The sequence below is a fragment of the Papio anubis genome, chromosome 1 (assembly GCF_008728515.1).
Source record: "Papio anubis isolate 15944 chromosome 1, Panubis1.0, whole genome shotgun sequence".
Lineage (NCBI taxonomy): Eukaryota > Metazoa > Chordata > Mammalia > Primates > Cercopithecidae > Papio > Papio anubis.
Window position 1 is genome coordinate 63,011,503 of NC_044976.1, and position 25,732 is coordinate 63,037,234.

General features: G+C 39.8%; 1 protein-coding gene across 6 annotated transcripts in view; it reads left to right on the forward strand.

Annotated features, from left to right (window-relative positions):
- Nucleotides 1–25,732, forward strand: part of CACHD1 (cache domain containing 1) — a 225,073-nt gene that overhangs the window by 174,493 nt on the left and 24,848 nt on the right. For all 6 annotated transcript variants that reach the window (XM_031669497.1, XM_031669496.1, XM_031669501.1 and 3 more), the window contains 8 exons: nucleotides 5,442–5,675; nucleotides 9,826–9,975; nucleotides 11,442–11,565; nucleotides 12,371–12,488; nucleotides 16,777–16,945; nucleotides 21,748–21,890; nucleotides 22,543–22,724; nucleotides 23,797–23,907. In XM_031669497.1, coding sequence (XP_031525357.1) covers nucleotides 5,442–5,675; nucleotides 9,826–9,975; nucleotides 11,442–11,565; nucleotides 12,371–12,488; nucleotides 16,777–16,945; nucleotides 21,748–21,890; nucleotides 22,543–22,724; nucleotides 23,797–23,907 — 1,231 coding nt within the window. The remainder of the gene's footprint in view (nucleotides 1–5,441; nucleotides 5,676–9,825; nucleotides 9,976–11,441; nucleotides 11,566–12,370; nucleotides 12,489–16,776; nucleotides 16,946–21,747; nucleotides 21,891–22,542; nucleotides 22,725–23,796; nucleotides 23,908–25,732) is intronic.

A 25,732-nucleotide genomic window follows, 5' to 3' on the forward strand; every position in this document is an offset into this window, starting at 1 on the left:
CTCCGCCTATTAACACATTGCTTTTCTTCCATGACATCTTCAGGCCCATTGCCCTCAGTATTCAAAGTGGCCATCTTCTCTTGTGTTTAAGAGGCCATGTCTTGGCTAGGCACGGTGGCTTACGCCTGTAATCCCAACACTTTGGGAGGCCGAGGTGGGCAAATCACGAGGTCAAGAGATCAAGACCTGGCCCACGTGGTGAAACCCTGTCTCTACTAAAAATATAAAAATTAGCTGGGCGTGGTTGAGGCGGGAGAATCACCTGAACCCAGAAAGCAGAGGTTGCAGTGAGCTGAGATTGCGCCGCTGCACTCCAGCCTGGTAACAGAGAAAGACTCTGTCTAAAGAAAAAAAAAAGGCCGGGCACGGTGGCTCAAGCCTGTAATCCCTGCACTTTGGGAGGCCGAGACGGGCGGATCACGAGGTCAGGAGATAAGAGACCATCCTGGCTAACATGGTGAAACCCCGTCTCTACTAAAAAATACAAAAAACTAGCCAGGCGCGGTGGCGGGCGCCTGTAGTCCCGGCTACTCGGGAGGCTGAGGCAGGAGAATGGCCTAAACCCGGGAGGCAGAGCTTGCAGTGAGCTGAGATCTGGCCACTGCACTCCGGCCTGGGCAACAGAGCGAGACTCCATCTCAAAAAAAAGAAAAAAAAAAAAAAAGCCAGGTCTTGAGCAGCCTTTCCCACCTACTATCTTTTGTTTCTCTTGTCACCTGCAAAATTTCCATGTAGAACCATGTGGTTTAGGGACAGTGGGCCTCATATTCTGATGTGCTAAGGATTCCTTGGGAAATGGCTTTAAAATGCAGATTTCCAGGCATTGCTCTCAGATTCTTATTCATATCCTCTTAGGAGGGGTTCAGGAATCTTCATTTTGGCCAGGGTGATTCTCTTCCAAATGTTTTCTAGACCACACTTGAGAGAACACAGGCTGTCGTCTAGTGGTCCTTAGCTGCTGTCTGCATTTGCTAGTCGTGTGGCTTACGGCAAATTACTTAATCTCTTTAGACTGCAGTTTTATCTGTGAAATCAAAAATAGTTAAATCTACTGCATAGGGTTGTTGTAATAATAAATAAGCAATATATGATTGTGTTGAAAGTTCTTAATGTAGTACCTGGTAAAGAACGGGTCCTCCAAGGCCAGGCTCTGTGGCTCACGCCTGTAATCGCAGCACTTTGGAAGGGCGAGGTGGGTGGATCACGAGGTCAGGAGATTGAGACCATCCTGGCTAACACGGTGAAACCCTGTCTCTGCTAAAAATACAAAAAAATTAGCCGGGCATGGTGGTGGGCGCCTGTAGTCCCAGCTACTCAGGAGGCTGAGGCAGGAGAATGGCGTGAACCCGGGAGGCGGAGCTTGCAGTGAGCCGAGATCGCGCCGCTGTACTCCAGCCTGGGCGACAAAGCAAGACTCGTCTCCAAAAACAAAAAAAAAAAGAATGAGTCCTCAAAGCCAGTGAAAAGAGTTTATGAAAGCTTATATGGTTTCCTCTCTCAGACAGCATGGCTCAGAGGTGGAGCTCTGCCATCCAGGCCCAGATCTCTGTCCAGTCCTCTTTGTCCCCTGGCACCTTGTGCCTAATTCTGATAAGCATGTCTCCCATTATACTGTAGTAAGGTGCTCACATACTGTCCTCTCTCTCTCCCGCCTCCACTTTCCACAAGAATGTGAACTTCTCAGGCATGAACTATGTCTTAGTTTTCTTTGCATTCTGAGCGCTTAGCACAGGACTGAACGCAGGTGAGGTGAGTGAGGATGCCTGGGCACGTGCCCGTCAGTGTCATCTCTGATCACCTGTTGCTCTTTTCTCTTTTGTGTTGGCTTCTTTCATTCATGAGAGGTAGGAAGGGAGGGAGAAAAGGAGGAAGGGAGGAAAATAAAATTTACTGACCACCTACCATGTACAACATAGGGTACTGAGGTTTCAGAGCTGTATTATGCAAAGTTCCTGTCTACGAGTTGCTTATGACCCAGTGAGGAAGATAGGTAGACACAGAAGATGAATGAAATTCAATAGAAGAGGAGTAAGGAGGCCCAAAAGGAAGGGATTGCTTCTCTTCCATTAGATTTGAAGGTCTGCCCAGGCAGATGCTTCCTTACTTCCTTGCTGCCACCCATTCCTTCACTGGTCCTAAATTCTTCAACCAGAGTCTCTTACACACTTTCTGTGTTCCAGTAATTCCATACTTTAGAATCTCTAGTTATTTCCATCTCAGCATCCTTTTCTCTTATCTTTCCTCGTTTAATCTAACCAGACACACATCCTCACTGCCAGTTTTCTCTTTCCTTCTCAGAATGCTGTTTCTACGTGTGGTTCACTAGAGTAGACACACTTACCTTACTTACAAATAGGGAAACAGATTGACTAAGAGAACCTTGGAATAAAGAATTTGTTGTCAACTAAAAATTAAAATACTTGGGCCAGGCTCAGTGGCTCACACCTGTAATCCCAGCACTTTGGGATGCCAAGGCAGGCCGATCACCTGAGGTTAGGAGTCCGAGACCAGACTGGCCAACATGGTGAATCCCCATCTCTACTAAAATACAGAAATTAGCCAAGTGTGGTGACCTATGCCTGTATTCCCAGCTACTCAGGAGGCTGAGGCACAAGAGTCGCTTGAACCTGGGAGGCAAAGGTTGCAGTGAGCCAAGATGGCACCACTGCACTCCAGCCTAGGCAGTAGAGTAAGACTCTGTCTCAAAAAATAAAATAAAAATAAAATAAATAAAACACTTGAACTACTGAGGATGAGAGACTGGGAAGGGTACCAGAGAAGTTGGGGGGATTGGAAATGGTTAATGGGTATTGATTGGTAATGGTTACATTCTATCTAACAAAAATAGATAGAATGAATAAGATATAGTATTTGATAATATAACAGGGTGACTATAGTCAATAGTAATTTATTATATATTTTAAAATAACTAATACAGTAGAAGTTTTATGTTCCTAATAGTACAAAGAAATGATAAATGATTGCGGTGGTTCATACCTCAATTACTCTGCTATGATTATTACACATTGAACACCTGTATCAAAACATCGCATGTATACCATAAATATATACACCTGCTATGTACCCATAAAAATTAAATTTAAAAAAGAGTTTATTGTCAGAATTAGAATACACACAATTGTGGGAGAAACTGGGAGAAATTGTGGGAAAAAAAAAAATGAAAGACCCAAGATGGGGAGTTGACATCTCAGAAAGTTTAGTAACCAAGTTGGGGCCTGCTGGGAAGTCTGAGAAGTCTGGAAGCTACGAACACAGAAGACCACTTAGGAGACCTGGTGTAGAAGTCCATGGAAGGATGTTGGCTTTTTGTTGCTGCTGGCCCCCGTGCATGCTAAGTGAAGCATCTGGAACATGCCTGGGGTTGCTATCAGTGAGCAGGTCAGCAGCTGGGAAAGGGAGCTGAACACAGAGAAGAGTAGGACAAACTGGAGCATTCTGGCCCCTCAGTGTCTGTCTCTCACCACTTCTTTCTTTGTCCCCCAAATCTCGCAATATAGCCCTCACGTTTTGCACTTTTAACCTGGTAGCATACTAGAGAAGAGGATCCTGGGAAATGTAGTTTCTAGCATGACCATGTTGATAATAGGCAACCCAGCGTACTTACCAATCAGCCACCCTACTGACCTACCGCCACTGCTGCATAAAATCTCATGATGGAGTAACACCTCATACTCAATCCTCCATAACCTTCCATCCCATGCTACTCTTCTTTGCCTAGTAGATATTCTTGTTTGTCACTTTTCTTTTACATTTTGAGAGACTCAAGCAGTACATGACAAAGAAGGGAAATTTATTTATTGCTTGAGTTTTCTTCTTTTATTGTTTTACTTCTGTGAGCTTCTCAAGGATATAAGATCAGGTACCAATCGTGTCTTTGGTGTTAACTTTTACTCTGGAGTGTACCCCTCACCCTCCATCTCAGCTCTGTGCCACGCAAAGGGAACAATAATCTGATTCTGACTTAATTTGGCCCAGATATTTTTTCCTTTCCTTTAGTATTGCATGCGTGGAGCAAAAGTCAAGTTTATTTAAATATAATGTGTTTTAAGAAAGAAATGATAGGCCAGGCATGGTGGCTGACGCCTGTAATCCCAGCAGTTTGGGAGATAAGAGGGGCAGATCACTTGAGGCCCGAAGTTCGAAGCCAGCCTGGTCAACATGGTGAAATGCCATCTTTACCAAAAATCCAAAAAAAAATAGCCAGGCATTTTTTTTTAGGTGGTGTATACCTGTAATCCCAGCTACTTGGGAGGCTGAGGCATGAGAATTGCTTGAACCTAGGAGGTGGAGGTTGCAGTGAGTGAAGATTGCGCCACTGCATTCCAGCCTGGGTGACAGAAGGAAACTCTGTCTCAAAAAAAAAAAAAAGGTAGGGGGTGGGGGAAAGAAATTAATTTTTATTTTATTCTGCCATGATTTTAGAAGTGGACTTCCAGTGCTAGAAGTATGTACACTCTCTATGTAGAAATGCTAAAGACGTATGTGGTAGATGAACCATGAAAGCTTCAGATTCTTTTTAATGACTGAATAGTTCATGGTTTGCTATTGAAATCTTCAGGAACATGAGACAAAACCTTTTTAAAATGAAGTGGTAGAACCTCAGTAGTGGTTGAAATCATTTTGAATTCGTTTACAACAGTGCCCATATGCAATCAGTTTCTAATCCTTTTGACTATGTTCCAACAATAGCAAACTAAAAAAAAAAAAGTATTACATTTATTTTTGTGCTATAAATTACAGATGTTATAGAACAATACATTCCCAGTATGCCTAAATTTTGTACAAAGTTTTCAAAACCCTCTAAATGTAAAAAAATTATATTAAATAAATCAAATTCAGTATTATCTTAACAATATCAAGTATGAATATGTTTATAATTAAAATGAGCTTAAAGAAACAGGGTTTGGAAGCATCAGTAAATGCAGTCCATAATTCTTTCATTTAGTTGCATGAGACTTTGGCAAGTGGTTTTATAGGTGAAGAAGTAAGGAATGAAAGGATAAACCTCTATCCTTTAAAACTCTTATGGTTTCATCTACTACATTAAATTAAATGCAGATGTGTTAATTATTACTTTTCTTTTTAAATATTAAATGCAGAAATGAATTTTCATTTTATAATTAACTTATGGGGAAAACACATTCTTACTGAATGGGACTCCTTTATTTACGCATATGTTTTTCATCATTGCCCTGTGAAGAGTCCCTTTCCCCTCTTGACTATCTCAGGGAAGACCATGCCTCAGGCTTTGTTTCCTCAGCAGGAACTGGTATTTGTGTCCAGAGTCTACGTGGTCTCTGCAAAAACCCCTTTGGTATTACAAGACCTCATCCATGCCTGTATTTGATCTAAATGGCAAGAGGTTGAATGAATATAAACGATTTTGCTTTCTGTGGTCTTCTCTCGGCTTTCCATTTTAGATGGGGTGACTGGTTTGAAAGAGCTGGCTTTTCTGAGGGATCTAGCTGAACAGAATTCAGGGAAGTACGGTGTGCCAGACCGGACGGCCTTGCCTGTGATTAAGGGCAGCATGATGGTGCTGAACCAGTTGAGCAACCTGGAGACCACAGTGGGCAGGTTCTACACAAACCTTCCCAACCGGATGATTGACGAAGCTGTCTTCAGCCTCCCCTTCTCTGATGAGATGGGAGATGGTGAGTTTGCATAAACTTCCTGTTAAAGGAAGGGGAAAAGAATTGGGTGGATAGAAATGGGCACCTCTTTCTCAGGATCATAGGATTTCTTAGCACCCCTGCCACCTGTCTTATAGCTCTGTACTGTACAGCAGAAATCCCCAGCCCAGGTTTTTCCTTATTACCCTGGCCAGAGTACACATAATGGATATATCCTCTGGGGAAGCTATGTGAGGATTCTCAAATATCCAAAAGTTTGTGAATTAGGACTAAAGAGTAGCTTTATATCATGGCACATGGGAAATGAAACTCAGAAGTGCCGAGGATTCAGCCTGAGACAAGGCAACGCGGTATCATGGCACAAACACGGGCCTGGCCTCAGATGGGCTTTCAAATTCCACTCTTCCACTTGAGGTGTTGTCCTTGGTAAGTTATTTAATGGTGTTAATTCTCCATTTCGTCACCTGTAAAATGGGATAGTAAATCTTTCAGATTAGGATTAACTAGATAACATATATGACCTGTCATTATCTAGTTAATCTAGGATTACCTAGATATTATAAAATATATGATAACACATGACCGGCATACCATTCAATTATAATTACTGTTTTTATTTCATTTATTAAATGTATTTTACCTTTGTTGTTGTCATTGTTATTATTACTAACATCAGCGTAGCCATCATCCTGATGCCTAAGTTACCCATAACAGGATGTTGAGTAAAGTACTGAACCTTCACAGGATTCAATTTCCTGACCTATGAAATAGAATCTGGAAAATATAACAGAAAATACAACATTTCTCTCAAGGCAGTTGCGAAGATTAAATGCAATAATAATAAAACATCTAGAACAATGCCTAACAGTATATTTTCAGTAAACGCGTGATCTTTTTCTTTTACTTCTCCAGGTTCTTTCCCTCCTCCACGCTTTTCTCTATATCCTCCCCTCTCTCCTTCCTTGACAGAGAAGAAAATTGAAGAAGTAGCTAATTATTAGCCAGACAGGCACCATTGCCATTTGAGATATTATATTTATGTTTTGTTAGCTAGGAACTAACAAATATGAATTCACAAATATGAATTTTTTTTAAACTCCTGTAAAAAGTAACAAGCCTATAGAGAAGGTGTTTTCTAGAAACTAGGTAGACATTCTCTTTCTATAAGGAAGAAATAAGCCAACTGCCGTTATATCTCAATTTTTATTTTTAAAGAGCTAGGGCCTCTCCCTCTCACCCAGGCCGGAGTGCAGTGGCGTGATCATAGTTCACTGCAGCCTCTACCCCCTGGCCTCAAGCAATCCTCCCACCTTTGCCTCCTAAAGCGCAGGTGTGGGCCACCATGCCCAGCCTCACTTTTTAAAATCACTCCTATTACTGTCAGGGCCTACACATGTATATAGAATAGAAACTCCCACTTTTAGACAAGATTATTTCCCTTTTTAGTGAAAACATGAAGTCTTAAATCCAAGTTACCTTTTATGCATGTAGCCTACATTACTGAGTGCCAGCCAAGCATTGTGCCAGGCAGTGATGAGTGAGGCTCACCTCCTACCCTCAGTAAGCTTGTAAGTCTGAGAAGAGAAAGGCAAATCAGTAATTCCTGTTAATACTGTGTGAAAGGGACAAAAGATGTAGAAATCCAGTTTTTCACAAACTCAGAAGTTTATATAGCCAAATTCTATTATCAATAGTGGTATCAGGTAGGGTGGGACTCCCTCCTAAATCCAGAGAGCTGGATTTACCCTGAATGCTTTAAACCAAATCACATGTAGAAATTGGGCCACCTGTTGCCTGATACCATCCAAATTTTACTCCTTGGGGCCTGTGTTATGAATCCTGTGCCGTGGATTTCAGTGATTGGTTCACAGACCTATTGAATTCCTCTGCTGGAGTGTGTCTGTCTTTTCAGTCCCTAGAATTATTGAGTGACACATCCTCGAACTCCATGACATGAGGCTTGATTCTAGGGAAACCCATGTTTATGTGACTGTAGTTCAAAACCTACACAGATTAAAATATCAGTTACTGAACATATTTCTTTTTAAATAGTAAATCTATGTGCTTTAGGTTAAAGCAGAGAGAGTGATTGAGGATTTTGTCAGTATAACAGGAGCTTAGCATACTTTATTTGCCATAATGGGATCAAGAGTCTTCTGTCCCAGTTGATAATTGAAAAGTAAGATTGTGTTTCTTTTTTAAGACTTTGTTCTCAACCTGTCCAGAGGAGAATAGAAATTTGAAGCGAACAGACATCTCAGTCACTGAGTATTTCTGTTGTACTTTACTGATCTATGAAAATGGCTTTAATCCTAGACTAAAGCTCAGGGGACTGTGGCAGGCAGTTTGTGACCTCTGTCTCCATGCTGGTCCTCTCAGCCTGCTCCTGCCGCCTACAAGCTATTTATCCTGGGAGACCTGGGAAAAACCTTCTCCAAAATGCATTTCTAAAACCTTCTTAAATACCTGTTATTTTAAAACGTTTTAAAACAGATAGCATTCTAAATATGAACTGCTTAAAAAAATGCTTTTGAAACCAAAATAGAGACCCGTTGCATGACTTCAGAAGCTTTTTCAGTGATGTATCCACTTCTTCTTACCAAATGATGCATTTAGTTGGCCTATGCAACCATAGCAACTCGATAATACCTCAAGTGGACATCATATGCAATTCTCTGTGTAGAAGCTCATTCTTTGTAGAAGCCTTCAGGAGTGTTTAATCCCTTTGCTGGATGTTTCTAGAAGAATGGCTTTCTGATAGGCTGATAGACATCAACATGACATCAAGCACAGGAAAACACAAAATCAAGATAAAGATAAACAATCCATCTTTTTGTTTAGAGTTTTCTTTAGAGCCATAGGGTTGTATAATTGTTGGGGATCGTAAAGATCATTTTATCTCACCCCCGCACCCCATCTGATATATGGAGAGACTCATTCCAAGACGTAGCACAACTTACCAAACTCAGTAGGGAAGCCACGAGGAGAAACCAGGTGTCTCGATCTCAGGGCCATGCATTGACCCACCATCAGCACACTCTGTTCTGCATTTTCCTCCTGTGTGCTTTGCCCTTTCCCTAGTTATCCTATTATTGTTGTTGTTGTTGTTGTTTTTCATGGCCTATTACCTAAATACGGTCTTTATATTTTGAAAAGGTTATTAAAAAAAAAAAAAAAGAAGGAAAAATTATGCACTAGAGACTGTGTAGCCCACAAAGCCTGAAATATTTCCTGTCTGACCCCTTACATAAAAATGTAGGAACTCCTGGCCTGAATGACTGGAAATACATTCCTTTGGAAACTTAATTCCTCCTTCAGCTACTTGAAGTTCTGTATGTTCAGATACTGTACCTTTCTAAGATTTTTTCCCCTTGTTTTCACCTTTCTTTAAAGGATGCATTAATGGGGTATAGTAATAATACCTTTTAAGCATTCGTTTATCTATAGTCTCTTTTGATCTAACATTTCCTAGAAATCAGTAAAGCAGTTAATGCTGTATCCTTTAAACAGGTGTATGAGCCAGGCACAGTGGCTCATCCCCATAATCCCAGCTACTTGGGAGGCTGAGGAGGGAGGATCACTTCAGCCCAGGCAGTTGAGGCCACCATGAGCTATGATCGCACCACTGCATTCCAACCTGGGTGATAGAGTGAGACCTCATCTCGAAATATTAAAATAAAAAAAAGTAAGCAGATGTGTGAACCAAGGCTCGGAGAAGTTATATCCGATGTCACCTGTACAATACAAAAGGGGTGCAGCTGGACTATAAGTACAGTTTTTAGATTCATTGTCCATTGATCTTTCAAGTTCAGCTGAATCTACCTACTTCACGAAATAGAAAAAATGTATTTAGTGCTGCTGATGTTTTGCACTGATCTGGAATGTCTTATCTTTTTAGGTGAAAAAGTAGTGGAAAACATAGAAATTGCTTCCATTTGAATTAACTGCGCTATCTGAGCTGCCAAAGATCGCTCTTTCCCTCCCACTCTAACTCATTTATTACGCTGTCTGCAAAGGCAGTGCTTGATTACTGGACCACATGGGAAACTTTTCTTCCAAACAAAATGGAGACAGCTGGTAGAAGCCTTCATGATTCACCGGAGCACAGTGCCAGTCTTTGTCCAATTCCTTCTCTGCTATTCTTTAGATTTATTTTGTTTTTAACCCATAGGTTTGATAATGACTGTGAGTAAACCCTGTTATTTTGGAAACCTACTTCTGGGAATTGTAGGTGTGGACGTGAATCTGGCTTATATTCTTGAAGACGTGACGTATTACCAAGACTCTTTGGCCTCCTATACTTTTCTCATAGACGACAAAGGTAATCTGCTAAATGTTCATCCTAAGAATACTTTTTTAGAAACCTAAAGAAAATAAGGTATAGATATTCTACAAACAAAATAGAAAAATTATAGTGTAAAGAAGAGCATTGTGACTAAGATTGCTCATTTGTAGTAGAACACCATAAAGATGGCAGAGTGGATCTCCAAATTACACATGTGTTTCTACGTTCTTTGAGGGGTAGGGAACAGTTATTTGTAAATCAGGAAGTTAGACTGGAGGATTGAATGATACATTGAATATCATCCTTTGACATGAACAGATACTTTTCGAAAGAAGAAATGATGCAGCCAACAAGCCTATGAAAACAATCTCAGTATCCCTGATCATTGGAGAAATGCAAATCCAAACCACAGTGAGATACCATCCTACACCTGTCAGAATGCCTATTATTAAAAAGTCAAAAAATAGCAGATGCTGGTGAGGTTGCCGAGAAAAGGGGACACTTGAACACTCTTGGTGGGAATGTAAATTAGGTCAGCCATTGTGGAAAGCAGTGTGATGATTCCTCAAAGAGATGAAAACAGAATTACCATTCGACCCAGCAATCCCATTACTGGATATATATCTATGCACACACACACCCCCCCAAAGAAATGTAAATCGTGCTATCATAAAGACACTTGTATGTTCATTGCAGTGCTATTCTCAATAGCTAAGACATGGAATCACCCTAAATGCCCCTCAGTGGTAGACTGGATAAAGAAAATGTGGTACATATGAAACACTATGCAGCCATTTAAAAAAGAATGAGATCATGTCCTTTGCAGGATCATAGATGGAGCTGGGGGCCATTATCCTTAGCAAACTAACTCAGGAACAGAAAACCAAATACTGCATGTTCTCACTTATAAGTGAGAGCTAAATGATGAGAACACATGGACACAAAGAGGAGGACAACAGACACTGAGGCTACCTAAGGGTGGAAAGAGGGACAAGGGAGAGGAGCACAAAAAATAATTATTGGGTACTATGCTTAGTACCTGGATCACAAAATAATCTATACAACAAGCCCCCACGACACAGACTTACCTATATAATAAACATGCACATGTACCCCTGAAGTTAAAAAGTTAAAAGAAGTTAAAGAAACAAAAAAAGAATGTCATCCTTTGGATCTTTTTTTTTTTTTACTAAATTGTTATCTTAGATTTACTTAAGATTTATGTGGTAGATTAGAATGTTTTATAAAACAACGAAACAACCAATACCTCCAAAATACTCTTGATTAGACGGATGTTTGATAATTTAAGACATCTTTCCACGCTGCAAGAGTTTTATATAAGCACATATAAAACAGGTTCAGTTTTTATTGGACTGGTGAGTTGCACAATGAGAAGCTGAATATTGGGCAGCCAGCCCAGAGTACCCCATATTTCAAAACAGTGATTCAGAACTTCCTACAACATGTTTCTTATTAACATGCATTTTGTTTTCTTATTGCAGGATATACACTTATGCACCCATCTCTTACCAGGCCATATTTATTATCAGAGCCCCCACTTCATACTGACATCATACATTATGAAAATATTCCAAAATTTGAATTAGTTCGGCAAAATATCCTCAGGTAAGAAAAAGGTGAGGGTCATAGGATTCTTTTTCCCTGAGAATGGGACCCATCAAAGCCACATATGAGTATTTACTATAAAGTGTAAAACAAGTGTATAAATTATTTTAATGTTATCAAAAGTATTCTCAGTAATATTTCCATAAGAATAGCACCCAAGATTTTGCTCACTTTGCATCACAGATAAGGTCTCTTGGAACTATCATTTGAGGATAATGTCTTGTAAATCAAATTCTGTGTTCACATTGACTTTCATTGTAAAATCAGATATATTTCATCTCATTTTCAAAAAAAAGTTCCAATGATACCAAATTGAAAAATATTGGCAAAATAAAAGGCTAAGTTGAGGACCAGCTTTGTTGCATTTGCCAAAAAATAGCCTGGCAAAGTAGCGTCCATTCCAAGTTGACAGCACAATCTTATACATTGTTTTTTCTTAAAATAAAAAACAGATTGGATTTTTTCCAACTGTGATACATTATTTTGGCAGATGGTAACCTGTAGAGGAATGAGTCTTTGTGCTCATTGGTTGAAAATTAACGACTGAGCGATTTGAGACAAGTTAGTCTCTGGAAAGAATTAGAGTTGGGGAGCAAGGATGGAGAGTAAGGAATGTTTTTAATGCAGAGCTGACATAATGCTTTTACGAAATTGAAAATCTCACATTATCTCTTTCAAAACTGATGAGTTTCATTGGTATTCAAAATCAGGAGGTGGCCATTGGCTCACAGCTTCTTCCTTGCCTTTAATTAAGTGCTTAATTTTATCTTTTGCCTGAAATATTTAATTCTGTTTGCCAACACAGCCTCCCTCTGGGCAGCCAGATTATCGCAGTCCCTGTGAACTCATCCCTGTCTTGGCACATAAACAAGCTGAGAGAAACTGGAAAGGAAGCCTACAATGTTAGCTATGCCTGGAAGATGGTGAGTGAGAGGAAGTTGTTTTTGCTTGAAGAGCTACAGGGTGCAGTGCTCTTGTTCATATGGGAATTCTCGGGCAGGGGGTGGCACTTGGGTCTGATATTGTGTCTCAGAATGTGACTAACCAAGTTTTAAAGTGATTGAGAAAGAAGACATTCCACAGATGTTGTATAATTATTTTTTCCTTTTTTGTTTATAAAACTCATAATTGTTCATGATGAATTCATCACACCATATAAAAGGATAGAAAGCAGAAAGTAAACTATGCCCAGCCTGGACAACATAACAAAATCTCATCTCTATAAAAAATGTAAAAATTAGCCAGACGTGGTGACACATGCTGTATTCCCAGCTACTCAGGAGGTTGAGGTAGGAGGATTGGTTAAGCCTGAGAGGTTGAAGCTGCAGTGAGCCATGATAGCGCCAAAACTATCCACTTCCTTCCTTCCTTTAACTTTCCATTCCCCATAAGTAGCCACTTAGATCAATTTCCAGAAAATGTGTATATACAGACAGGCATATATATGTGTGTGTGTATATATACGCTCACACAACGGCTTTAATGGCAGGCATATATATGTAGTATTATTATTATTATATCATCTTCCTTCACCTGCAGAGGCTTTAATGGCAGGCATATACAACCAGTATGATAATGTATCTCTTACACCTTCCTGACTATTAGCAGGCATGTATATATGTATTATTATTATTGTATCAGCTCCCCTACGGAAACTGTGAACTATATATAATAATATTATTCTATTAGTGTATATCTTTGGCTCACTGCAACCCCAACGGGCATATATATGTAATGACGTGTGTATAATATGCTCACCTGCGGCTTTAATGGCAGGCATATATATGTGTGTGTATGTATATATGCTCACACATGGCTTTAATGGCTATATAGTATTGCATTGTGTGGATGACCCAAATTTCTCCAAACACTCCCCTATTAATGCACATTTCGATTACATCCAGTTGGATTTTTTCAGTTCAACTCAAATTGTGGAGGTTGGGAGTTTAAAAGGAGACGTGAAAGCATAAGTACCCTCTGACATTCTCTAAGGAAAAGAAAATCTTGGATTAGAAATTGGATTATTCGTGTTCAACACAAGCAGATCGATAGTTTGGCCATAACTTGTGGCACCCATTTCTGCTTTCTCTTAGCAGATTCATTCAGGCACCAGGCTTCAAGGAATCACAGAGAAAGCAGATCTAACACACACTGTTCACATTACCTGTGTTTCTTTTCTCTCCTCTTCCTTCCCAATTAACATAGCAGTGCTGTTGAAGGACCCTAAATACCATAACTGACCAAAAGGGGAGTGGACTTTTATTTTTATCATCAAATTTTAATCACTGAACATAAAATGCAGTCATGCATGAGATTTTTCTTGGATGGACAAATCTGATGTTTAACCTGTTGACTCCAAATAGATTCATGTAATCATCCCTTTACAAACTACTTATTGAACATTTTCTGTATACTAAGAAGGATAAAGAAGATTGATACTCTCTCTGCCTTCATAGAGCATCGAGCCTAGTGGTAGATGCAGACAGTCAAAGAGCAACTCGACACAGTGTCTGTGCCTTTATCAGTTGGATCAGGAAAGATAGGAATTGGAAGTAGCCAGAATGCATTTAGGCAGGAGTCTCTTCCAACCTTCTTGTTTGGTTCTTAAAGTATCACTATTGCAGTAGCAATTACTAAAATGCAAATGAAGCAAACAAATTAATAAATGAAACTATTTGAGAAACTTAACGTTTACAAGCCTAATTCTACTGGTAGTTTGTTGTTTGGTAATACACATTTGAGGAAGGTCAAAGCCTATTTTGAAATTCTCTTAACTGATTCATTTTCAGATTTTTCTTTAGAATGATAGCACCATCTGCCCTTATGTTTATATCATTTTTAAAGACAAATTATTTAATTTTAATATCAGAAAGGGTGAGGGTGAACCAGTCATCAAATTAGAAAACAGACTTTTGTGCTTGAAATTAGAGATTGTTTACCTCCAGCATATTCTGATTGAAAGCAACTCAGTTACATCCTGGGAAAATATCTTCATGGTTGTTGGCATTAAAAGGAAAAGTAGGAAATGTAGGCATCTGTGTACAGTAAAGAGCCTCAATGTTAGTGTGTTTTTTTTTTTTTCTTGGTACAGTAAAGAGCCTCAATGTTACTGTGTTTTTTTCAGTGATCCTAGTAAATTCTGGTTATTCTCCTTAGGCAGATTCGAGGTAGTAATCATGCAGTCACTTCAGGTAGCAGTGTTAGCTTTCTCCAAGTTCTAAAATTGTTGAGCAGATCACTATAAGTGAAAACTTAAGGAGATAATAAATAATGAGATTGGAGACTTGAAAAAAAATGCTAGGCTGGTTACCCAGTAATAAGGGCAAATATTTTTAAGATCTCTTTAGTTACTTGTTGGGGAGGAGGGTAGATAACTCATCTTGTCCTAAAAAATAAAATGGTTTCTTCTAATATAATCCAAATAGAGTTAGCTTATCCTGAGGACAATTGGCTAAACTGCTTAACACTCATAGATATAGTAGATATTGAGGGATTATTTCGCTGAATTAATTTAAATGTAACTTGAGAGATTGTGTTAGCAGCATTAAGAGATTACTCTGTCACTGAGTAACCCAAGTGCATTTTTTAGCATTTTAGGAGGCTGTTTGCTCTGATAGAAGTACTGACTATTAGAAGGTATTCACATGTTCCCATGTTACACAGGCCTGCTTCACTTCAAAACATGGATCCCATGTTATAATCAGTGAAAAAAACCCACTCCCAACCCATAGAGAGCTCTTCTAGAAATAGAGTTCCTTTTAATGTAGAGACTATTTTTTTCAGCTCAGAACATGACAGAAAGACCTATATTGAAATCCACTTTCCTAAGAGCTGTTTATGAAGTGCTACTTTTAGAAGCTTACAGTAACTTTATATTTCTCTTAGAGAATAGACCCAATTATAAAATTGTATTCTAGTCATTCTGGTAGGGTTTTGTCTTTTGGTTCCTTGGAACACACAACATAGGAAGACAAACTTAAAGGATGACTGTGAGATTGAAAAGAGAGAAAATAGTAAATGCCACTTCAGAGCACCTTGTCAATTTATAATTTGGGGAATGGAGGAAGAGGATTAAATTTATTAATCTAAGTGAATATCTTTGCCAGCAGTACTTGAAAGCAATTCCAGGAAGATACAAATTGCTTCTGTGTTTAAGAGTCTACAACCATCCTCACAAATCCTATATTTCACTTAACTCTAACCTACCTATTAAAATTTTCTCCTTTATCTTTTACTTTTACTTCACTAAGTAAATCACATGAGCTGCTTTATAAGGCACCGTTCTTTAGTTCTGATTTTGCTAGTCATCAGCCTCTTCATTTATTTATAAACCATCTTTAAATAGGTTCTATCTTTCTTCTAATATAATAGGATAATAATTGAGAAATTTGGCTTTCTTTTACTTTTAAGTCTTTATCAAGTGGCTAGAACTAGGTAGATTGGCTTTTGATTCTGTGGTGGAATTGTCCCCACTAAATTTTGTTGAAGCATCCATTTCTAGGCACAAAGTGAATCTGGAAATACTACTGTTTCTGCATATGAGCTTAATAAATTAGACTACTTTTTAAGCTATGGCACACTTGCCTACGATGGTCTGCAATGACAAATCAGGCCGACTCTGCAGGGGTGCCATAGGATTTGTGTTTTTCATGAGTTTAAGTAGTGATATTGGTCATTTCCAACCAGGACAAGAGAAAGCAGTAGTTGGAATAGAATGAATGAACTTGATTCTGTATTGGCTGCTCCTCAGTCCTTTCTTTTAAAGTGAGAATTCACTACTGGCTTGAAAAATAGTCAATTCTCAGAACACTTATTGCAAAACCAATTATGTATTTTTAAGTGCATTTCAAATCTAAATCGAAATAAATGTTGTATTATTATGTCCTGTTCTAGCTTGTGCTTATTAACTCACATTAGCAAAAAAAGGCTAGGGTCACAGTTTCAAAGGGACTCTTTTCTTATCCTATTGTTAGCCCCATGATTTTCTGTTACATACTTCAAGTCTCCTCAACAAGAAGAGAAAACAGAAAATATAAAATTATATACCTTCTATCACCCTGTCCTCATGTCTTCATTCATTCATCATATATTTAATGAACACCTTCCATGTGAGGATAGAAGATAAAGGCAGCAGAAAATAATGTATGCAAAGTCCCTGTCCCCATGGAACCCTCATTTTCTAGGTTAGAAATTCTTTATTGATTTTTACAGGTACAAGACACTTCCTTTATTCTGTGTATTGTGGTGATACAACCAGAAATACCTGTGAAACAACTGAAGAACCTCAACACTGTTCCCAGCAGCAAGCTGCTGTACCACCGGCTGGATCTCCTGGGCCAGCCCAGTGCTTGCCTCCACTTCAAACAGCTGGCAACCCTAGGTAAAGCCCTTACACTTCCTTCACGTTTTTACTCTTAGCAGCTCACTGTAAATATCCTTTTGAATACCATCCACCCCACACCCCAAAAAAAGATACTGAATGCCTGCAGAGTCAGCTGGTTTGGGGATACAAATGTGAAGACAATTTGAAGCCTGGCCTTGAATCAGGTCGTCTAGCAGACGCTGAGACAAGGTTTTGTGTGCTGGTGATTTATACAGGATGGGCTTTGAGAAAGCAGTGAGGAAGTGAGGAAAACAGGACAAGGAAGGGAAAAAAGACAAGTTTGATGTTGAGTGAAGTTTTAACTTCAGCCTGGTCTTCTAGGGGGGCTCTGGAGTGTAAATTACACCAATAGAGTTTGCCCAGACTCTATGAAGAGAACTCAGCTTTCACATTTCTTAGTCACTTTCAGCTTTCTTCTAGTGCTAGGCACAGAGTTTTCAGTGTAGCCCAAAGTCCATAGAGGGAGGCACAGATACAGCCCATTAAAGGTAAACATGTAAGTATGGGGATATTGAGGTGGGGTGGGGTAGAATAACAATAAAAGGCCTCCCAAGGAATCTATGTAGCATATCAGCAGTAATCTACCACAGATCCCTATCTTCAAAAGGGCTTAGGAATACAAAGATAATTCAAAGGAAGCAAAAAGGAATTTACATTTATTACATACCAGATGTTTTTTATTTTTCATCTGAGTTGACGTGTGATTGATTTGAGTTTACCAAAGATAATTTTCCCCCAGATAACATAAAATATAGCAAAGCTGAGATTTGACCCATGCACCTCTGCTCTGCCATGTGCCAGGCACATACTAGGCATTCGTGATCTATGTTGTCACCAAACCACAGTATACTCACAGTACAGTAAAACAGGTATTCTCTTTTTCACTGTTGAAAAGACTTAGGGTTCAAAACAGTTAATAACTAAGAATCATGACATAACTGGCCAACTGAGAAGAAGGGGAACCGATGGGAATAAAATTAAGGCTAGAAGTCTGCAGTCTCTAGATTTCAAATGATAGCACTCGTGTTTGTGTTCCTCCCTTAAATTCCATCCTCGAGAGTTCTGCCTGACCATGAGATCAGAAGAGCAGGCTGGACTAAGTGGTCTCTTCTGGGATACCTCCCAGCAGTGCTGACAATTTGGATAGAGCCAGTGATATTGATCCAAGAAGGCAGGATTTTATATTTCTTCGTTTTTATTTTATCTTTGAGGTTTTGTTCGTTTTTATACGAAAAAGTATGTTTAAAATTTTCGTATTTTTAAGAAATGCTTTACTGAAACGCTAATGTGTACATACCTCTTTTAAGTTCTGTGTGAGCAGGCTACTGCTGGTGAAAATTAGGTCACTGTTTTGAAATTTAAGACAGTAAAGTACAATAGTTTTCTTGATGAAAAAGAAGCTCAAGCCTAGATTTTTTGTTTCCTTTGCATAATCTCTCAAAGCTACAGTTTCCAATATGGCAGCCACTAGCCACATGTAGCTATTGGGCACTTTAAATATGGCTCGTCCAAATTGAGGTATATGGTAAGTGTGAAGTTCATACTTAATTTTTATATTGATGACATGTTAAAACTATAATGCTATTGTGGATATACTGGATTCTATAAGCACATTATTAAAATTAATTTAATACTACTTTTTGCCTTTTTTTTTTTTTATCTTTACTTTGACAGGAAGTTTTGCTCTTGTCACCCAGGCTGGAGTACAGTGGTGCGATCTTGGCTCACTGCCACCTCCGTCTCCTGAGTTCAGGTGATTCTCCTGCCTCAGCCCCCTGATTAGCTGGGATTACAGATGCGTGCCACCACGCCCAGCTAATTTTTGTATTTTTAGTAAAGATGGGGTTTCACCATGTTGGCCAGGCTGGTCTTGACTCCTCACCTCAGGTGATCCTCCTGCCTTGGCCTCCCAAAGTGCTGGGATTACAGGCACCACGGTGCCCAGCCACTTTTTGCTTTTCTTAATGTGGCTACTGGAAAATTTTAAATTACATCTGTGGATTGCATTGTATTTCAGTTGGACAGCAAGCACTGTCTCATAGAGATTATTCAGATAATGTAGTTTATGAACTTAATTATTTATATACGATTAACAAGCAGACCATAGGCCAGTGTCTGACTTTCACTGGGAGATCTTGCCACCCTTCCTCACCTGGATGGTAAGGCCCCAGGACAAGGTGGAGAGGTAATCAGGGGCATCTTAGTTAGGATCAGTTGGCAATGAAAATGAACCAGGGTAATTAAAATACAATAAAAAGGGAATGGGAAATATAGGAAGCAGTGGCAAAGTTTCCATTTGATTTCATTGATGTGGGGGTTTAGAGGCCAGGTCTTAAATATATGTCACCTGTGTTCAAGTGAGCTAATGGAAGGACATCATCTTTCTTGGTACACAAAGAGACAAAGAAAAATTTTTTGAGAGTAAATAATCTAAGGCAATTAAATATGTATATGTGTGTATAAATAAGCATGTCTACCTCCTAGACACAAAGCTTTGGGTTCTGTATCTTGATTCTTTCTCTTTGTGCTCACCTCATCTTACTGCACTAGCCTTTTCTAAAATGCCAGTCTCTGTCACTACAAAAGAGACCCACTGCCCAAGCCACCTCTCCTTCTCTTTACTCTAACCCCATGGCGACTCTTCTGTCTCTGAAGTGAATGTATGCCTTTGACACTTCTTATATTATTGTGTTATTCTTACATTGTTATTTTTCTCTATTTTCCTTATCCTTTGTCATTCCAATTGGACCCTAACTTCTTTGAGTTCAGGAACTACCCTGTCTCTTTTTGGCATGTCCTTGCATGGAGGGCCTGTAAAAGAATATATACATGAATCCACAGCATGCTGCTTGGCACTTTTCGAGCCTTCGGTTGTCTTTGCTTTGGTTAATTAATATAATAATAATCTCCCAGGGTAGCCAGTGAAGATACCATCAGAATTAAATGAGACATAACATTGTTTAATGTTTTCCGGGAATGGCAGACTAGGTAATTCTAACCCAACCTACTGAGGACAACTATTTAATAAAATTCCTGGATTGAAACATAATCCTGGATTACAATCTTGTAAAGCATCAGAGCTAACATGATAGAGAGGAATTACTGGGCAAAAATCTCAGAGAAAATAATAACCTAGAGGAGAGAGCCAACACTCAAAGCCACTTTTGCGATGCACATATCTACCAATCCAGAAGAAACAGCTGTGAAATTAAACAGTGCTTTAAGTAGCTACTGCAGGCAAGGAAGAGAAGCAAAAATCAAATCCAGGGTCCACAAAAGGTAGAGACCCTAATAAATATTTTACCCCCAGTCCCACATACATATATGCTTTTAGCAGAGATTCTAAAAGACTGCATCTTTAGCAGAAGGCCTGAAGTTAAATCAGGCCTTGACTTGGGGTTCCTATCATCTGAGTGGTTTGGGGAACTTCAAGCATTAGCCTTTAAAATAGGATTGGTTGAAGTCACACAGTGCTTAGGTCAGTATCCTGGCTCCTAATTGGGAACTGTTTCCAACACCCCACCTGCTACATCTTGCAGTGTGGCACCAGACAGGATGAAACAGCAATCCTCTCTGTAGAAAGATCCCCCATCTTCTTAGGCCTCAAGCTATTTCTACAGATTAGTTTTTAAGTACAATGTCCAGCACAATCAGAGATCACCAGGCTACCAGGAGACAAGACATGACGTGTGAGAACTAACAAAAGGAGTAGAAGATGCCCTGTGTGTTTAAATGAGATAGGACACATGATCATGCTTTCTAAAGCTTTTAAAAATACTGTAAGGTTGAATGGTAGAACATTCATTGTGAGAATTTTTATCTTAGAGAACTAGGATTTTCCTGTTAGATCAGACCAATAATGAAACATGTATACATTAGCTACTATATTTCTAGAAGCTTTTATGTCAAGTTTGCTGCCACCATCTGAGTAATTTTTATTTGATTTTTGCATTGATTTCACTGTTCCATCTTTCTTAAATACTAATATGAATAATAGCTAATACTCATTTGCTTTACAAATATTAACTCATTGAATTCTCACCATATTTCTATAAGATTGCTGCTATTATCTTCCCCGCTATGCAAATGAGAGAAACACACACAGCTAGGAAATGGCTTTAATCCAGACTGGCTTCATGTGTGTCGTAAGCTGTCCCCTGATTCCTCATAGATATTATATGTGGATCTCAGGTAGTTTGAAGAATTTCTACTCCCAGCACTTGTGTCTATTGGTGCATGTCTTTACCTGTTCATTTTTAGGACCGTAAGCTCCCCGAAGGGAGAGAATGTGGCCCTTTTCCTTTTTAGCTCTTCTCAGCACAGGGCTCTTTGTTTCCTGGTGGAAGATACTAAGCCGCCACCGGGAGCGGTGGCTCATGCCTGTAATCCCAGCACTTTGGGAGGCCGAGGCGGGCGGATCACGAGGTCAGGAGATCGAGACCATCCTGGCTAACATGGTGAAACCCTGTCTCTACTAAAAATACAAAAATTAGCTGGGCGTGGTGGTGGGCACCTGTAGTCCCGGCTACTCGGGAGGCTGAGGCAGGAGAATGGTGGGAGCCCAGGAGGCAGAGCTTGCAGTGAGCTGAGATCAAGCCACTGCACTCCAGCCTGGGCGACAGAGCGAGACTCTGTCTGAAAAATATATATATATATATGTATGTATGTACATATATACACATACATATACATATAAAGCCACCATAGCTGACGGATTGGCAGAGCCCGAGCGATGCTTTTGTTCAGCATGAGATAGAGTCTCTGCATTCTCAGACCTGCTTTGTTTGCTTCTCTTTCAGAAAGTCCCACCGTCATGCTGTCTGCTGGCAGCTTTTCCTCCCCCTATGAGCACCTCAGCCAGCCAGAGACAAAGCGCATGGTAGAGCACTACACCGCCTATCTCAGTGACAACACCCGCCTCATTGCTAACCCAGGCCTTAAAGTAAGTGCTGGTGGGAGCTCCATTTCTGGTGTCCCCCTCCACCGGCCCAGCAGGGGGTGCTGGCAGTGAACCTTTGAAGTAGGAAGCCCAGCTCTGCATCTGTGCCTCTCAGCTGGAGAGCTGCAGGGTGTGGCCCAGGGGAGGCTGGTCAGCAGTGACCCTTCTGATGGATTAAGAAGCCCCGTAGGCCACGTGGAGAATCTGTTACAGGCCTTAGAAGCACTGGGGGTTTCCAGTGATGTTACAGGGATGTGATTTAGAGACTAGTGAAACTTTCCCAGCCCTGTTTTACCCAGGGGAAGAAGTAAAGTGCCCCTGCTGTCTCTTGAGATAAATATAAAGTTTAAGGAACAAAGCTTTAGGGTTAGTGTGTATATGTGTGTCTACTAATGACTCGCTATAGGATTTTTCTTCTTAAACTCAGAAAGCCTAGCTGGGGTGAACAATTGAGTGATCACGCATCCGCTGACTGTATTTCTGCAAGCTTTTGTTTTCACCAAGTTTGGCTGCATCCATCTGCTGTGGAAAGATTTTTTAAAAGTAATTGGGCTTGGCTTCTCTGCAGCAGAGCTTCGGGAAGCCCTGCCAGCAGCCCACTCTCTTTTCATGTGAGTTTTAAAGGATCCCTGCTATGTCTTCCTTTGTTTCCCAGTTCTCTGTCAGAAATGAAGTAATGGCTACCAGCCACGTCACAGATGAATGGATGACACAAATGGAAATGAGTAGCCTGAACACTTACATTGTCCGCCGTTACATAGCAACGCCCAATGGCGTCCTCAGAATTTATCCTGGTTCCCTCATGGACAAAGCATTTGATCCCACTAGGAGACAATGGTGAGTTTTAGGGGCTTCCATTATCAAAGGTTCTCCCCCAAATCCTGGAGAGACCTGGTAAGTACATACAATAAAGCAACTTCAGGCCATTAAACTAAAGAAGATACTTTCGTGGTGGTGAAAAATGTTTCTGAATAGTGTTTTCAGTGCAGCATTAACAACAGCTTTGTGGGCTTTTTCTATCTACAGTGTTTTTATCTCTTCATTGAAATTTTGAGCCTGAAATTCTTTATGCTTGGCCATTTTAATTCCTAGTGGTTTGTTTGATTCCTACCTTATGCAAAATGTGTCCCTAGTGGATAGACTTCATTTTACTACACATGATTATGGAGTCAAGTTACAGCTTAGGTATGACCTGTGAAAAATGAACACACAAATTCAAAAACATTCTTTTACTTCTAGGCTTTATTTTGACTTTAATTTTCAAAAGCAAAAGCTAACAATGTGCTACAGCATAGCAGGGGAGTCAATGGGACATAAGAACAGAAAGTCTACCTCGTCTCTAAAACATCTCTACCTGTTAAACTTAGCACTTTGGAAGGCCAAGGCAGGTGGATTGCTTGAGCCTAGGAGTTCAAAACCAGCCTGGTAGCATAGCAAAACCTCACCTCTACCAAAAAAAATACAAAAATTAATTGGATGTGGTGGTACACACCTGTAGTCCCAGCTACTCAGAAGGCTGAGGTGGGAGGATTTCTTATGCCTAGGAGTTTGAGGCTTCAGTGAGCCAAGATCACACCACTGCACTCCAGCCTGGGCGACAGAATGAGACCCTGTTTAAAAAAAAAAAACCAAACAAACAAAAAAAAACTATACTACAGATCTTAGTAAATGCCCAGATATATACTGGGTTCAGTGTCTCTTTTTAAAGTAAGAAGGAATTTCAGATTCTCTTTACTTTTTGTGTTGATACTACAGCAGATACAAAAGATGAGAATCCATTTGTATTTCAGTGTAACCCAAACGAAATTCATTATAAATATTTTTAGACTTACAAGCTCACTTTTCTTTGAAATTTACAGAACAGAGGTGCATACTTGAAAATAACATGACTTTCTTTTGTCTCCATTAGGTATCTCCATGCAGTAGCTAATCCAGGGTTGATTTCTTTGACTGGTCCTTACTTAGATGTTGGAGGAGCTGGTTATGTCGTGACAATCAGTCACACAATTCATTCATCCAGGTAATATTTTAATTAACCTTATAGTCATTTCTTAAATCTATCAAGGATGTTTTGGAACTCTGAATAGAAGAGTACTGACATCAAGGCTTAGAGGCAGAAGCATGACCTTTAAAGTGAGGCAAGCAGGGATTTGAACATCTTCTCTCTCTGTCACCTTCAATTCCATAGCTGTCTCCTGACGTCTGTAAAATGGGAATGATACCTACCTCACAAGGTTGTCATGTAAAATGAGTCAGTGAAAGACTGTTAGCCCTGCTCTTGGCAGCCATGATGATGTTTATGAAGAAGAAAAGATGTTGGAGTCTAAAGAGCAGTTTGAAGAGATATCCACTTTAAAATGGTGAAAGAATTATCAATAGAGGCCTGATAATTATGATTGCCAGAGAGTGTTTCCCAAGAAAAGGAGGATTGTTAATGAAGAAAAACAGGCTGAGTTCATTTGCTCACACTTGTAATCCCAGCACCTTGAGAGGCTGAGGTGGGTGGATCACTTGAGACCAGGAGTTCCGGACCAGCCTGGGCAACATAGCGAGACCCTGGCTCTACAAAAAATAAAATAATTAATCAGGCATGATGGGGCATACTTGTATTCCTAGTAACTCAGGAGGCTGAGGCCGGAGGCTTGCTTGAGCCCCCAGAGTTCGAGGCTGCACTCTAGCCTGGGTGACAGTGTGAGATCCTGTCTCAAAAAAAAAAAAAAAAAAGAGAAAAAGTACCAAGACATCAAACTTATTGCCTCTTGTATTTGAGTCTAATTCTTTAGAATTTTAAATAAGTTGTTTGTTTGGTTTTCTTCTTTAAAAAAATAATTGTCCTTGAAACTATCTCTTGAAAAATTAAAAGGCTTTTTGAAAATTGATTTTCCCAGAATGTTATATCAATATCACTGTAAATCTATTTAGAGTGCTTTATGTTTCCTGCTTTTAAGGTTTCAGTATTTAAGCTCCAGATGTCAGTGAAATGTTTGGTGGGGAGGCAAGTCACACACATTGTTTTAATCCCTTCATTATACAAATAGCTATTTTTTCCTAGCAACCAAGAAAGACCATATTTTGACTGGTACCTGTAATGATGCCTTAACATTTATAGGAGGCAGATTTTCTTGCTTAAGTTCATGCTTTTCACTGGTGCTCATTATGTCAAATGATTGACATTCAGTAAAATTCCTCTAACGGAAGTTCATTGGGAGCAAGAATTGGGAGGCCATAGGTGTGGAATTTCAGTATCATGGCCTGTGTCTCTGTGGAAAATGGGGCCCTGCAGCCAGCCAAATGTTGACTCCTTTGTAGGGTATGGTATCTGTCTGACTCTTGTCAGCTTCTCCCATCATATAAGATTTCATATGCAAACAAGTAAACACTTACTTAGAACACATCCCTTGGTGTTTTCATTAACAGACCATGTGTGAAGCACACGCCTACTGATGTCTAAATACAGTGATTTGTCATCCCTCCCATATATTCTAATGGGTTGAGAAAAAGTAAACAAAGGCTGTTTCTTTTGAGGGGACCACAGTCACCTTGGTCTTTGATTACAATGAAATGGGCCAGAACTGGGCTCTTAAAGATGTTGTTACAGTACAGGGAATCAAAACCCAGGTGTGTCTTAGTCTTTGGTTGACCCAGCTGGCTCCCCTCACCTGGCAGCTTATTATCAAGAGCCATTTGCTTTTCTATCTAGATGTATTATTTTTGTTCAGGAGGGCAAGGGCAGGGGCAGATGTTCATGCTTGTGTATGCATGTTTACATACTTTTGTTGGGATTCAAATGGGTGGAAGAATTTTGATTTGGTTTGTTTACAAATATTTATCATGTTGGTCCAAGT